Source organism: Setaria viridis, chromosome 9 (assembly GCF_005286985.2).
Source record: "Setaria viridis chromosome 9, Setaria_viridis_v4.0, whole genome shotgun sequence".
Classification (NCBI taxonomy): domain Eukaryota; kingdom Viridiplantae; phylum Streptophyta; class Magnoliopsida; order Poales; family Poaceae; genus Setaria; species Setaria viridis.
The window spans coordinates 49,033,043-49,048,967 of record NC_048271.2 but is presented as its reverse complement, the minus strand read 5'-3'; the positions used below and the strand labels follow the sequence as shown (position 1 = coordinate 49,048,967).

The window sequence follows — 15,925 nt, the reverse complement described above, 5'->3', positions numbered from 1 at the left end:
CCCTTGTGCGTAATTTACACCTTTACAGTTGGGGAGATCCTGACCTGATCCAAGATTTGGGGCTTAATCAGACATCATGGAGTCCCGTGGTTTTATGGCCTCTCATGATCCTGGTCTTATGATGCCGATCCTTCTGACTTTCTCTTCAGACGAGAGCTGGGAGAAAGGAAATGACAGATCTCTGGTTATGATGCCGTGTCATCATACACTGATGCAGACGATTGGTTGTTCAACTTTTCTCGTGTTGCGGCTTATCTGTTTACTGCGGCATCGTTTCCTGCTGGCTACAACCTTTGCACTGCCTTTTTCTCATTGGTTACCCATTCGTTCCCCCACCAAATAATTTTTCAATCGAGTAGCATTTTGGCAGGTGCCCTGAGTTGGTCATTAGAGAGGAAATATTCTGCAAATAGCCAAATACTACTGCATAAGCAAGCCGCAAGCGGTCAGTCAAGGCTTAAGGATACTGCTTAGTTAACTGTAGCTGGACTATGAGAACTGTTCTTCAGTGTCCACACATCAGTGACAGTGATGCAGGTACAAATGAGATGCTAGGTAGGTACACATCGTGCACATTTCGATTTGAATATCCAGAAATCGAAGCCCAACTTTTCCAAAAAATTTGCAGCCGAGCTGTCAATGATACCTCCCATACTGAAAAGACAGTAGAGGAAATTGAATGTGCACTTGAGCAGCCTTTGCTTTTTCGCCTCGCCAAAGTTTGGAGCTGCCAACACTGCATCGAATGGAGCAGATTCTGAACCTCACAACAAGAGCTCAATCCAAGCGAAACTGTACAGCGCTTTGGAGTTTGGATGCATGCTGCTGTAGCTTTTCGTCCCCAACTTTGCAGAGATATTCTGACAACTGCCATGATAGCAGGCGTTTGCTGTTTTTGCCTAGCTGATCGCTTAATTACAGCGCCAAATCAGACCCTTTTTTAGTTAGGGCTAGCACATCCATGAGCTTACGAAGATCGAAACGGCCAGCCCAGAGTGAAGGGTTTTACTACTCATTTTAGATTTTATACCCGGAGCGGACGTGCGCCGTACTCGGAGAACTGACCACATCGAGTGGCCCGTTTATCTTACTCCTCGGAGTGCTTGATCAATGATCATATCTAAGATCGTGCTCGATCGGTGCCTAGGTGGAACGCCGCCGCCGGCGAAGTCGCCGAGTAACACTACACCGAACACGGGCTCTTGCTCCCCGGGCAACATTTCGGGGATGCGTTGCGTGGGAGTTCGTTTGGCCAAAGAGGACTGAGGACTCGTCCATCCACGACGGCACGACTGGATTATCTTTGCTCGTCCCACATGCCCATGCTCTGTTCACGAATTGCGCGTTCAGTTCTCAAGGACGAGATGGGCCTGGGACCGTGGTTAGTATCCTCCATCTGTATTCTGCAATCTGCTGCAGCCTCTCTCTGTTGAGCGGACGGAGTAGGCGCAGGGCTACAGAATGGGCGAGGCGGGCGGAGTAGCCACGGAGAGTGATGGGAGGATGAAGTTGTTTTGTTTACTAGGCGCCTCGTGGGCGTGGGGCGCGCGCGAGAACCGGTGCCTAGAAAGGCTCCAAAGAGCGTCGCCAAAGCGGGGGACATCGCACCGGGCTAAAAGGACGGAATGTCCCCGGACCAGGTGGCCAAGGCACACCTCCTCCCTGCCGCATGGGGGCCTCCCCTTGCCACCGTGATCGCGGAAGCCATTTGCTTGCTCCGGTGCTCCGAGGCGGCGAGGGTGGAGGCAGTGCCACGCGTGTTTTGTGGAGTGGGGCGGTGCCCGCGCGCGGGGTTTGTGGTGCACGCAGGGCGCTGGTGGTGCTCCGGCCGCTGAGGAGGCGGCGAGCGGCGGCCGGCGGGGCATGTCCTCCGATCCATGTGGGCAAGCAAAGCGCCTTTTCTAGCTCGGTGCAGGATTGCAGGAGCAGCGCAGCGACGGCGCGAGGCGGCGTGGGAACGGAAAGGGAGCTAAAAGGGGAAGGGCTCTACTGGTGGCAAAAGCTAACCCCGGACGGCAAAATTATACGCTGCATGAGCAGGACTCTCCGGTGAGCTACTGAGCTAACCCTGCGATCTGCCGGGCAAGCGCCATGCCCATGTCTAATGGCAACGTTCGTGTAGCACAGGTGCGAACCGTGCACTCTCGGCACACCGTACGCGAGGATCCAGCGAGCGGCGAAGCTGCAAGGACATCTTATCTTACTATTACTAATTGGAGGCTCCTTTCGAAGCCTTTAGGTGAAGCCACATAGGATTCCTAGGTGGACACTCTAGAAAAAGAGAGAAACCCTAAAAATTCTCACAAAAAAGCAAAACATCCGACTATCGATCGATAGATTCAAATCATCATAGCCATTAGATCTATTATGTTTTCTAAAAAATTACCCACCTATGCCATTATGAAAATAGCCTAAATTAACCTCCTAAATCTATATATAAATTACCCACCTCTGCTATTATATAAAATAAAATAAAATAACCCCTTAATCTTCATCAAAATTACCCACTTATACCATTATAAATAATATTTAAAATAACCCCCTAATTTGCAACCAAATTGCCCACCGCTATTACTTAAAAACTTAAAGTAACCTGTTAAATTTGCATCTATATTACCCACACATACCATTATTAAAAATAACATGATAACTCTACGTTTGAATCAAATAACCTTAATTAAAAATATACAGCAATATATGATCTAAATCGTCAATATCTTGCACTATTGGTATATGATATAATAATTAAGGTCTATACACATGATGTGTCACCATTTATAAAGATATAGAGGAAGTGATGAGCATATATATTTCTATGTTAAAATTGTATCACAAACTTAGGGTTCATTAAACAAATTCAAGCGCATACCTGCGATGCAAAGTGAAAAAGTTAAAGATTATAAATGTGGATGAAAATATTATAGAGTAATTACTAACTAAAATCTATCACAATTGGATAAAGATAATAATATATATCTATTGTGTTTGAATATTTAACAAACGAGAGGTAGCTTATGGTAATATTTTTTAGCAATGTAGTCCCATTTTTTTCCATTGGAGACTCCGCATTAGTTCCCATGAGACAAGCTAGAAAAAAAGAGACAAATTCTCATAAAAATCAAAAATATCAAACACCAATCATGTAAACTCTAATAATCATAGCCATTGATCTATTATGTTTTCACCACTATCATTGTGAAAATATTCAAAAATGAGCTCTAAACCTATATCTAAATTACCGAGCTCAGCTATTATAAAAAATAATCTAAAGTAATCCCATAATCTTCATCCAATTTACTAATACATATCATTATAAAGCATAACTTAAAATGTCATTCTAAAATTTAATCTATATTACCCACGTAAGTTGTTATTAAAAATAACCTAAATTAAACATCTAAATCTTAATCTAATTATCTTCATGTGCATCATACAGAAATGTCAAAAATAAACTAATATATAATTCTAAATTACCTATTTGTGTTATTATTAATATAAAAATACTAAGTTAAAGTATATACATATGATGAGTGTCACCATTTAGACCATTTATACATATATGTGAGGAATCGATGAAAAATATTGATTTGTATGCTAAACATAATATATGGAGGATCGGAGGTGCGATACAAAATGGAAAAAGTATGAATATGGATGAAAAAGTGCATAGAGTAATTATTAATTAAAAATCAATCACAACTGGACAAAGTTAGGTACATATCTATATAAGTATTATGTTGATGTATTTAAAAAAATAAGAGAGTATTAGGTAATTAATTTTGATTATTAGCTAGGAGTTTAATTTCTAAAGAATTTTCGAATATAATAGCTTCTAAAAATATTAGTCCGTGCGGGAGCACGGGTTGATGGACTAGTAATAAAAAGTTGAAGAAAAAATAAAATATACTTTTCATTATTATTGTAAAAAGCGTGACGTTCATCCTCATGTTTAATTTGGTGCAATAAATCTTTTAACTAACTAAAATGGTGCATTTATTATCCCCACTTTAATTTTACAATGGTTTAACATCATATAACATCGGTTCTGACCATGCACGCATCGTGCTAAGCACTGCTTAGCCGTCGAGTCAATCGCTATAACAGCTCGACGTGAATTGGTTCCGCTAATTTTCAAAAACATTATGAGTAGAAATTTTAGAGTATTTACTAAATTTTTTTGTGAATTTTATATTTTTGACTTATTACATTGCTAAGCAATGGTTAGTCGGATTATTACGTGGCATAAACTTTCATTAGATAACACTAAACCATTGTTAAATTGAGGTGGGAATGGCTAATGAACCCATATAATTAGTTTGCACGAATTAAAACATGATGAATGTCACACTTTCCAAATACTAAGGGTGAAAATACACTTTTTTCTAAAAAATTTAGCTCGAGCCTTGCATGGGGTGGGGGTCCAACCACGGCTGCATGTAGATATATACGCATCCATCGTGCCTTTTAATTTTTTTTAAGCACACGAGCCCTCAAGTTAGTCTCTGTTGCGGTGTATGACCGGGTCACCACTCATCACTCACCAGGTGTTGCCCTTCGCATCAGCTACCTTCAAGTGGGAAATTCCTCCTATTTATAAGCAGCTGCATTTGTCTCTCATCCTTATAAATAGTGAATCTAAAGTAAATTCAAGAGGGGTGGACCTGCTTATACCGCATGAATATGAGATGTGACAGTTGCGTGCATTGTAAAATTCGATCCTAAATCACACTAGTTTTACATTTTGGTGTGGGTGCATATGCACCCCTACATCCTATATATTTTTACCTTTAGAGTTTACTGATACAGACTAGTCGAGCTTTAAATCCATCGACATGGAGGTATTTAGCGATACTCCTGTGATGGATGGTCCTCCAATTAGAATATGACTCAAGATTAAAGTTAAAGGTTCAGAATTGTGAGAAATAGGGATGAAGAAGGAAGCCAGTCATCATCACAGCCTCTGGAGGTTAGATGAAAGTGCACGGGAAATTTATATGCGCTTTTTTTCATGTACAATTTGAAAGATGTAATGGTAATTAGGTGAACGTGGCTGCCTACCTTGGCATGCGCACGGTTTCGTGTTAATATAGGGAGAATTCCTAACAGATTACAAGAGTTTAATTACAACGTGTGATACAAGATATAGTTGGTTTAAACCTCCTCTATCTATACAATATCTATATGCAACTCAAGGTTTAACCAACGCATCTATATATCCAAAACCATCACGTTCATTTGACGTGTTAACACAAAACTCTTGTACAACGATATACCTATCCTTTAACAACATCCCTCAATCTTAACTGCGCTTGCTTCTGAGGTTTAGATTACCTTTGAACTTTTTGAACTCCCTAGATGAAAGTGCTTTGGTGAAAGCATCGGCCAACTGATCTTCAGAAGGAATGAAGCGAATTTCTAACTGCTTCCTTGCTACCCTTTCTATTACAAAATGAAAGTCAATCTCAATATGTTTAGCCCGTGCATGAAAGATAGGATTAGCTAACAAATAAGTTGCACCAAGATTATCACACCATAAACAAGGCGGTTCTTTTAATTTCACACCCAATTCCGATAGTAATGCTTCTACCCAAATAGTTTCGGCTGTAGCTTTGGCCAATGATTTATACTCTGCTTCGGTACTTGATCTAGAGACAGTTGCCTGTTTCCTGGCACTCCATGAAATTAAGTTTGGACCAAAATAAATAGCAATGCCACCAGTAGACCTTCTATCATCAATGCTACCACCCCAATCTGCATCAGAGAAAGCACTTATCAAAGTAGAAGATGACTTGCATATCTCAAGCCCAATATTCAGTGTTCCTTTTACATACCTCAAAATTCGTTTAACAGTCGCCCAATGGATAGTTGTGGGAGAATGCAGAAATTAGCACACTTTGTTAATAGCAAAAGCCAAATCAGGATGAGTAAGAGTTAAATACTGCGGTATTTCGTACCATCTTCTAATGATAATAACGTGCCATCTTGATAGGATAATTTTTCCAAGGCTGCCAAAGGGGTAGGAGAAGACTTACAATTTGTCATGCCAACTCTTTTCAACACATCCTAAGCATACTTTGTTTGTGATAATATAATGCCTCCCTAAGTTGGTTTGACATCAATGCCAAGAAAATAATTTAGATTACCCAAATATTTAAGAGCAAAATCTGCCCGAAGATCTTTAAGCAATGCTGAAATTGCATCCATGGAGGACCCTGTCACTATGATATCATCAACATATATGAGCATAAATATGGCTGTGTTTGACTTGGAATAAATAAATAGTGATGCATGAGACTTGGATGCTCTAAACCCAAGATCAAGTAATTTCGAACTCAACCGTGAATACTAGGCCCTGGGAGCTTGCTTCAACCCATAAATAGCTTTATCCAGCTTGCAAACATAGTTTGAAAATTTTGCATCCTCAAAGCCTGGAGGTTGTCTCATGTAAACCTCTTCCTCAAGAACACCATGAAAAAACGCATTTGGACATCTAGCTACCTCAAACACCAATCTCTTGAGACAGTTTTAGTTAGCACAAGTCGAACAGTATCTATTTTCAAAACAGTACTAAAAGTATCTTTATAATCAATACCATATCTTTGTTTGAATCCTTTAGCGACCAATCTTGCTTTACAACGATCTATACACCCACTTAAAGTATCTTCATAATCAATACCATATCAGCTTTTCTTTTCAATTTATACACCCACTTACAATCAATAAGATTGTTACCTTTAGAAGGAGGAACCAAGTGACAAGTTTTATTTTTGTGAAACGCCATAAGCTCCTCTTCCAATGCTTTGGTCCATCTGTGATCCCCAAGTGCTTCCTGTAGAGTATGTGGCTCTCCTGTAGAAGAGAGAAAAATCATATCTGATAGTCCCATTATTTTGTTTAACAATACCACTTTGAGATATAGTCCTTGGTCGAGGAGTATTTGGTGTTGGAAAGGAGACAAACTCAAGTTCTGTAGTTAAATCCGAAGTCGTGGGCATAGAAGATCCCAGCGGGGAGATCTCTGTTGACTCCGAGATGCTGCTCTCGGGCACGGATATAGAACCCACCTGTCCGTGCGTTCCACACATCGGCTCGGAGCTGGGCGCGCTCCCCGCCAGGCGCGGCACGGCCCGCCGAGCTTTGCTTGCCCGCCTGTTGTGGCCTGCCACGCGGCTCGCGAGGGACGGATGCGCGCGGTGACGCACGCGGGGGACATTGCAACAGAAGGATCCCCCTGGGATTCAGCGTCTATCAGCACCAACGCATCATCTTCGGTTCGCGTGCCTGCTGGATTTGCTTCATTGTATGCAAAGCTTCGTGTTTCTTGCCCGTTTTGAATGATCATGATATCATTTTGTGCCAATTTTTCTCATGGTTGCTCCTGCATATGTGACACACCACTAGAACCACAAAGTGGATTATGATCATCAGTAGTATTAGCATTACAACTTACTATATTCAAAATATGATCCGGTAAAAGAAGGATTTCTTGACGGAGACGAGCACTAGCATTTTCATGCAGTGTTTCAAAAGGAAAAACAGATTCATCAAAGATTACATCACAAGAGATATACACACGACCAGTTGGAATATCAAGACACTTGAATCCTTTGTGAATAGAACTATAACCAAGGATGGCACATCTCTTGGAGCGGAAAGCAAGTTTTCTTGTATTAAAGGGCCTAAGGTTCGACTAACATGCACACCCAAAAACACGAAAAGAAGCATAGTTGGGTTTTTCTTAAAGAAGGAGCTCTACTGGTGTGTGGTAATTTATGACTTTGCTAGGCAGAAGATTAGTTAAATAAGTAGCGGTAAGAAAAGCTTCATCCCAAAATTTCAAGGGCATTGATGCATTTGCAAGAAGAGCAAGCCCAACCCCTACTATGTGCCTATGTTTTCTTTCTGCAGAACCATTTTGTTGATGAGCATGGGGACATGAAACTTGATGGGAGATGCCAATTTTCTAGAAAAAGGAATGCAATTCGTCATACTTTTCTCCTCAATCTATTTGCATGGATAAAATTTTCCTATCAAACTTGCGCTCAACAAGATTTTGGAAATTATGAAAGACTTGGAAAACTTCAGACTTCTTTCGAAGTAAATAGATCCGTGTGTATTTACTATAATCATTGATAAAGCTCACATAGTATGTATGTCTACCAACAGATTCTGGAGCTGGACCCCACACATCAGAATGAATCAATTGGAGAGGAAAAGTAGACACATTATTGGAATTTGCATAAGGTAATTGATGGCTCTTGGCTCTTTAACAAGGATCATAAACTGAATTACAACTAGCATCATCTAGAAACGATAAATTATTGTTCTTCAAAACATGCCTAACAATAGGAAAAGATGGATGACCCAGACGACTATGCCATCTGTACATGGATGGTTTATTGACTCCAAACGGTACTTTACTTGTGCTTGCTTCAGAAGAGCTGGAAATTAAGGGATAAAGGCCTCCTTCACACTTGCCTTGATGAAGAGTTTACTTCATTTTCGGTCCTTGATGAGGAAAAAAATCGGGTGAAATTCAAGGAATATATTATTGTCAAAGGCAAGACGATGAATAGAAGCAAGACTTTTATGAGCATTAGGAACATGCAATATATTTTTTAATAAAAGATTGCGAACTGAGGTATGTGAAGTTGAATGACCAATACTTCTAATTTTCATACCTGAACCACTTGCCGTATGAACTTGATCATGACCAGCATATTTGTCACGCACCGTCATCTTGTCCAATTCACCGGTAATATGATCAGTTGCATCGCTGTCCATATACCAGTTAGTATCAACACCATAGGTGGTTGAGCTTGACTTGTTGTTGTTTGATGGCTGAAAATCTTCTTCAAACTGATGCCAACATTCAATGGAAGTGAGATTTGTCCTGCCGCAAATCTGACACTGAGGTCGACTTGACTGTCCTCCAGACTTGAAACTGCTGTTGGAGGAGTTGCTGCTGTTGGAAAAATTGTCGCGCCCTCCAGAGCCGCGGTCGCCTGTCCCTCACCCGCGACTTCCTCTGCGACCATGAGGGTTGAAGCCTCCTCAACCTCTAGAAGCTGAATTTGCCGAGGATTGATAGTGACCTCCTGAACGTTGATCAAACATGTCCAGGCACATCTCATATGCCATGACTTGGGCATAGAGATCATTGATAGAAATTGGATCCGACCGACCCAAGACAGAGGAGACGACGGGATTATATTCAAAATCAAGACCATTCAAAATAAAGGATATCATCTCATCGTTGTCGATAGGTTTTCCCGCAGCAACAATTTCATCTCCTATAGCCTTCATCTTGTTGAAGTATGTCGCGATGTTCATGCTTCCCTCTTAAGGCTTGCAAGTTGCATCCGTAGGTTGGGGACTCGTGCATGTGATTGTGCCGAGTACATGTCCCAGACTTCAGACAACGATGTCAACGTAGCTACCTGCACAAGCACTGTGGACGACAGGGAGTTGACGAGGTGGCCGAGTACCTGCTGGTCCTACGGCAGCCAGATCTCGTACGCCAGGTTGGAGACGTCATTCTTCTTGTCATCTTGGATTGTTTCTGGTGGTGCCGGAATTAAGCTGTCAAAGATACCAAGGAGATGAGCACCTCTGATCGGTGGCAACACCTGGGCCTTCCAACGAATGAAGTTCTCTCGCGTGACCTTCTCGGAGACGGGCGGCCCGAGAGCACTTGACGGCGATGATGAGGAACGAGAGGCCATGGCATCTTAGATGTATTTTGAGGAAGTAGCTCTAATTACCATGAAAGATGTAATGGTAATTAGGTGAACGTGGCTGCCTACCTTGGCATGCGCACGATTTCGTATTAATATAGGGAGAATTCCCAGCAGATTACAAAAGTTTGATTACAACGTGTGATACAAGATATAGTTGGTTTAAACCTCTTCTATCTATACAATATCTATCTGCAACTCAAGGTTTAACCAACGCATCTATGTATCTAAAATCATCACGTTCATTTGACGGGTTAACACAAAACTCTTGTACAACGATGTACCTATCCTTTAACACAATTAACCCCTTATTTAGCCGTCCCGATTTTGCTATCCCGTCTCGTCCCGATTTTGCCGCCGATACTTTGGCCGAGAAACACATGGTTCAGAAAGAGAAGCTCCGGAAGACTCACTTTCCTTTGCCAATTTTTTTTTCATGCTCTATCTATTACTTGCATCCAAAAAAGCTCCTGGAAACAAACAGAGAGATTACGAGAAAGACGGGTTTCTTTATCTTCACCTGTCGGACGTGCTGCAGTCTTGCTTCGCGCGGCCGGCACCTCACTCCCCCCTGCATATATATCACCCCCTCCGGTCTCCACCTCTTCTCGACTTGAACACGGGCAACGCCTCATAATAAGGTGAGAGGTCTAGTACACGGACACCGAGTGTTAGGAATCTAGCTGAGAGAGGTCATGGACTCGGAGGCCAATGGGAGCCTCGCCAACGAGAAGGCGCCGGAGACGGTCGGCGTCGGCCGGTACGTGGAGATGGAGCAGGACGGCGACTCCAACACCGTCAAGTCGCGCCTCTCCGGCCTCCTCTGGCACGGCGGCTCGGCCTACGACGCCTGGTTCAGCTGCGCCTCCAACCAGGTGACGACCTTGCCGTTGTTATTTCCTTGTTCTGGTCGATCAGCTAGCTGGTTCATTCGTCCTGTAGCAGAGGCCAGTGAGAGCTCTGAGCTCATATGCATGAAACTTGTTTATGTAATTGTTCAGGTAGCTCAGGTGCTCCTGACCCTGCCCTACTCCTTCTCGCAACTGGGGATGCTGAGCGGCATCCTGTTCCAGCTCTTCTACGGCCTGATGGGCAGCTGGACGGCGTACCTCATCAGCATCCTGTACGTGGAGTACCGGACCCGGAAGGAGAGGGAGAAGAAGGCCGACTTCAGGAACCACGTCATCCAGGTGAGAAGAAACACGCACCGGCGTTCATGAAATTTGTTGCATTTGCTCGTCTTGTCCAGTATGCATGTGGCCATCTGAAGAACTTTGTTCTGGACCAACCACGGATGCATCGATCTGCAGTGGTTCGAGGTGCTGGACGGGCTGCTCGGGAGGCACTGGAGGAACGTCGGCCTGGCCTTCAACTGCACGTTCCTGCTCTTCGGCTCAGTCATCCAGCTCATCGCTTGCGCAAGGTACGACGCATGCCTACAGGCTACACTGTTGTTTCGCACAGCATGCTTGGTCCGTCTTTGCTCTGGCTGTTTGTTTCTGGTATAGATGCAAGCCAATGGAGCCTGTGGCTAAGGGGTGTTTAGTTCTTACTGTAAGTGATGACATGCCTGCTGCAGCAACATCTACTACATCAACGACAAGCTGGACAAGCGGACGTGGACGTACATCTTCGGCGCCTGCTGCGCCACCACGGTGTTCATCCCGTCGTTCCACAACTACCGGATCTGGTCCTTCCTGGGCCTCGTCATGACCACCTACACGGCGTGGTACCTCGCCATCGCCTCCATCATCCACGGCCAGGTAACGCACGCGTATATATTCAAGTGCGTCTCGAGAGCACATGCTAGCTAGCTCTTGATGCCATCGAGTAGTGTTGTCGTCGAAGCATTTCGTTGAATGGGCGATGCCGTACTTGCAGGTTGATGGCGTGAAACACTCCGGGCCGACCATGATGGTGCTCTACTTCACCGGGGCCACAAACATCCTCTACACCTTCGGCGGGCACGCTGTTACTGTGTAAGGAGACAAGCACCCTTTTTTATGTCATGTCACTGTGTGAACAAAGCTACAGCTACTAGCAATGTGGACGTTCCTGCCGAAAACAAAGAATAGAATGAGTAGGTTTCCTAAAAGATACACGCGCCGGTCACATGCCATGGGCAGGGATTTGAGCACGCACTAGGGGACCGCATGACCTGAGCCAATGAAACTATATGTGCTGTGGTGGTCTGATCCAGCCGTGCCATACATTTCGTCAGGTCACGCCACACGCTTCAGACATCTAGGCATGTACCCATGCACAAGTTTACACGATAGCTAGCGTTGCCTCTCTCTTCTTGTTGGAGAAGAATGCAAGGTAGAATAGAAGTAGAACTGTTGCAAATGGAGACACCAAGTCATGGAGTCTTGTAAAACGTGGCATGCAAACGGAGACATAGAGCCTACAGTTTAGAGATGCATGCGGCATGCCATCTACCGGCTGGCAAATGCACAGGAGAGGGGGGAGACTCTCTGCACACTGTGCACTGTTCCATCGACCATCTTGGCACCACCAGACCCGTGCGAGCAGGTTACACACTGACACAAGTATCTCTGCCCCGTGCATCTTCACGAACCTCAGGGCACGGGGGCACGGCAGCGCAGGCCTATCTCCTCTGACTCAATTCATTGCTTGTACAGTCAAAGGAGCCACTCCACCCTAGGAGCGTGCACTTGCTGCTTTACCCCAGCAGCGCGCAGGGCTCCTGCTGCTTTTGCACTTGGAGAGCCCTGACTCCCTGAGCCCTGATAGATGCCGATACGATACCCCTCCGCAGATGCCAACAACACGAAAAACTTGCACAACCATGGGACGGGTGTCCAGGTTTCTGCGTGCACGAAAAGAGAAACGCAAAATTTCAAAAGAAACGGCTGTGAATGCCATGTCCAGTCTAGAGTCTAGAGGTCTAGTCTCCTGTCTACAGCTGATCACATCTGACCATCGTTTGAAAGGTGACTGAACAATGTTCGGCATCCATGCAGGGAGATCATGCACGCGATGTGGAGGCCCCAGAAGTTCAAGGCGATCTACCTGCTGGCGACGCTGTACGTGCTGACGCTGACGCTGCCGTCGGCGGCGAGCGTGTACTGGGCGTTCGGTGACCAGCTGCTGACCCACTCCAACGCGTTCGCCCTGCTCCCGCGCACGGCGTTCCGCGACGCCGCCGTCGTGCTCATGCTCGTCCACCAGTTCATCACCTTCGGCTTTGCATGCACGCCGCTCTACTTCGTGTGGGAGAAGCTCATCGGACTCCACGACTGCCGCAGCCTCTGCAAGCGCGCCGCCGCGCGACTCCCCGTCGTCGTGCCCATCTGGTTCCTCGCCATCGTCTTCCCCTTCTTCGGGCCCATCAACTCCGCCGTCGGCTCCCTCCTCGTCAGCTTCACCGTCTACATCATCCCGGCGCTGGCGCACATGATCACCTTCCGCTCCGCGAGCGCCCGTGAGGTATACTTTACAGTACTTCTTCTTGCATTATTTTTACCATCTTATTAGCACGCAGCCAATATTATTGATTTCTTTTACCTTGCATGTTTTTACGTTTTACCTGATGGTTCTACTTTTATCGTGCATAGGAATTTGGTAGCTTGTCGTCGCACGCAGCACCGTCGCACGCCTATGTTCTTTGGGCATTTCATAGCTTGCTCACTTTGCACAGCTAGCCCCTGGCTCCTGCATGCGTTGATGCCACTTTGCACAGCAGCCTAAATATTCACGAGACTCAGTAGTCATTCAATTGGGCCCCACCTTCTACAAGGCAAAATGTTGCTAGTACATAAAGCTCTAGTAGTACTAATGATTAGTGCTGAAATCATTAGGGTTCTAATGAACGCTGCCTCTCTGCTAGGTTGTCCGTAGTTCGTACCACTGTTACTGAAAGTCTGAAACATAAGACAAAACAACAGCAGTGTCAAACTGTCTTTTTACGAAGTGGGTAGTCCGTTCCGTTCCGTACTAGCAAGAAAGAAGAGAAAGGATGGCGCAAAGCTAAGCGACAAAGCGAAAGAACGTTAGAACCAGAATAAAGATGCTTTATGTGCAGGAAATTTTTGTACTACTATCTAGAAAGAAGAAAAGAATAGAAACCTTGTAGGCTTGTAGCACTGAGTTCCATGCAAATGATAACCCAATCCTGGGATTCCTGGCTACTTCTCGATGTTCTAACGAGAATACAATGCTTCAATTTGTTGAAAACCATACGTGCATGCTCTGAATAACTAATAAGCTCACCCTGTGCGGCGGTGCAGAACGCGGTGGAGCCTCCGCCGCGGCTGGTGGGGCGGTGGACGGGCACGTACATGATCAACGCGTTCGTGGTGGCGTGGGTGCTGGTGGTCGGCTTCGGCTTCGGCGGCTGGGCCAGCATGACCAACTTCGTCCACCAGATCGACACCTTCGGCCTCTTCACCAAGTGCTACCAGTGCCCGCCGCCGCCCCTCCCGCCGGCCGCGCCGCTGCCGTTCCCCGGCGGCCTCGGCAACATCACCATGCCGTTCGCCGGCGGGCTCCCACCGGCCGCGGCTCCTTCGCCGGCGCATTTCCTCCACCACCACAGGCATCACAGCCACGGTCTCTGAAGAGTGAAGACATGATCAGCCCAGCTGACATTGCATGACCCTGCTTTAGTTCCTGCTAATCCAGTAGTTAGTCTAGCTTAATTTAGCACCAGCACCTTCTCTGGCTTGTTGTCGCTTGCTTTGCTGCTCGGACTTCATAAAAGGCTGGTGAGGGTATCGCTGTATCAGTAGCATGGAGTGTCTTGTGTTCTGAGCTGTGTCCTGGCGTGGAGCTCAAAAAAGAGGAATATTTCTACGGCCGCAGATGCCAAGCCTAGCTGCCGCTTTCTCTCATCCTCATGCAGCAAGAGCATAGCATAGCTCGTCACCTTTGCAGCAGTCTGGCGGTATTCCACCACTCAGTGCTGTATCATTGGCAGTACTTCGGCGCTGGTGCGCTCACGAGTCATGTATGGCTAGCTCAGTAGCTCTGACGACTCAGGAGTCAGGATCTCTTTGCTCCATTCCTCGGTTGTCGTAAGCTTTACTGCCACCCCATGCCAAGTGCTCGTACTTAGGCCGTAGCTAGCTACTCGGTATGGAGACTGAAAATGCTGTCGTTTGTGTCATCGCGAGACTGCCGCTGCAACTGCAAGAGCAAGAAAATGGCTGGGTGAACGGCCAGTTTTATTTTTTCTGAAAAAATACTGAATGGCCAATTTTGCCCCTCTGATTTTTGACACAAGGATCGATCCCTGTTCACAATCGGCGCAGGACACGTTCGTTTATCGGCCCCACCCTGTAGATCAATGTCCGATACGGCCCAGTAATTGCTGCATGTGCGCCGTGTGTGTGTGTGTGTGTACCAGGGCCGTTGCGTCCAATTTTCCTTCCGGTGGGCCGGCATCAAAATTCGCACACGAGGCTGGCCGGATCTGGAATGCTGCAAATTATACGGGCTAAATGGGCTTCATTCTCTAAGTGGCTACGCCTTTTTTACCCCTTCGAGAAGTCTCGTAAAATATTCTAGCGTCAGAAACACTGACCATTGCTCATGGATGTCAGGATCTAGTATGCAAGCACATTTTTTCCCGTAACTTTGCATCAGTCAGTATCCAGTCAGAAATGTGTGCTCTATTGTCCCAGAAAATCCCGATAAAATCTAAGAAAAGCCTCTGTCAGAGAACTACCTGGAAAGTGACTGCTGAATATCAAGCATATGCCTTTTGTTTTCCCCTCCTGTTCTAGAACATGCTGTACACAAAATCAATATCTAGAAATTACCTGTAATATCGCCACAGGAACTTAGTAAGATTTTTACATATTTAAGCGCTTAAAGTCAAAAGTATTTTGTTTGTCACGCGCTATGTTTCGGCGTGGTAAGTTGCATCACCAAATTCATCGTCCATGATTAAGAGTTGCATTCAAATGGATGAGTCGCTATAAACAGAAAGATGTTTGATTATATCTGATCTCACGGCCATGACTCAAATTAGAACGGATTGAGAATTCGAGATGACCAGTGGTAAGATCGACCAAATCATCTGAAAGGCGTTGCCGATTTCAAGATGGTCAGTTGTAAGATCGCTCAAAGTATCTGAATGACATTGTCGAATTCAAGATGCCAGTGGTAAGATCGATCAAAGCATCTAAATGAAATCGTGGTTTTGAAAAGAACAGACAAGAGTT

At 45.2% G+C, this 15,925-nt stretch overlaps 1 protein-coding gene and 1 non-coding gene across 2 annotated transcripts; one reads left to right on the top strand and one right to left on the bottom strand.

The window, feature by feature from the left end:
* Positions 1–9,128: 9,128 nt before the first annotated feature.
* Positions 9,129–9,267, bottom strand: LOC117841139 (small nucleolar RNA Z247). Its single transcript, XR_004637170.1, has one exon. It is a non-coding gene; the product is annotated as a small nucleolar RNA Z247 (small nucleolar RNA).
* A 1,061-nt stretch (positions 9,268–10,328) lies between these two features.
* On the top strand, positions 10,329–14,590 carry LOC117835168 (auxin transporter-like protein 2). Its single transcript, XM_034714546.2, has 7 exons — positions 10,329–10,612; positions 10,739–10,927; positions 11,048–11,160; positions 11,317–11,500; positions 11,619–11,716; positions 12,722–13,187; positions 13,988–14,590. The coding sequence occupies exons 1-7, from the start codon at positions 10,433–10,435 to the stop codon at positions 14,315–14,317; spliced, it is 1,560 nt and encodes a 519-aa protein (XP_034570437.1). The 5' UTR covers positions 10,329–10,432; the 3' UTR covers positions 14,318–14,590.
* Positions 14,591–15,925: the final 1,335 nt, after the last annotated feature.

What these genes read in the sequence shown, in the direction of transcription:
- LOC117835168 (XM_034714546.2), top strand. Translation starts at nt 10,433, where the DNA reads ATGGACTCGGAGGCCAATGGGAGCCTCGCCAACGAGAAGGCGCCGGAG. An exon ending in TCAGGAACCACGTCATCCAG is followed by an intron (nt 10,928 to 11,047) that starts GTGAGAAGAAAC and finishes ATCGATCTGCAG; the next exon opens with TGGTTCGAGGTGCTGGACGG. An exon ending in GCTCCGCGAGCGCCCGTGAG is followed by an intron (nt 13,188 to 13,987) that starts GTATACTTTACA and finishes GCGGCGGTGCAG; the next exon opens with AACGCGGTGGAGCCTCCGCC.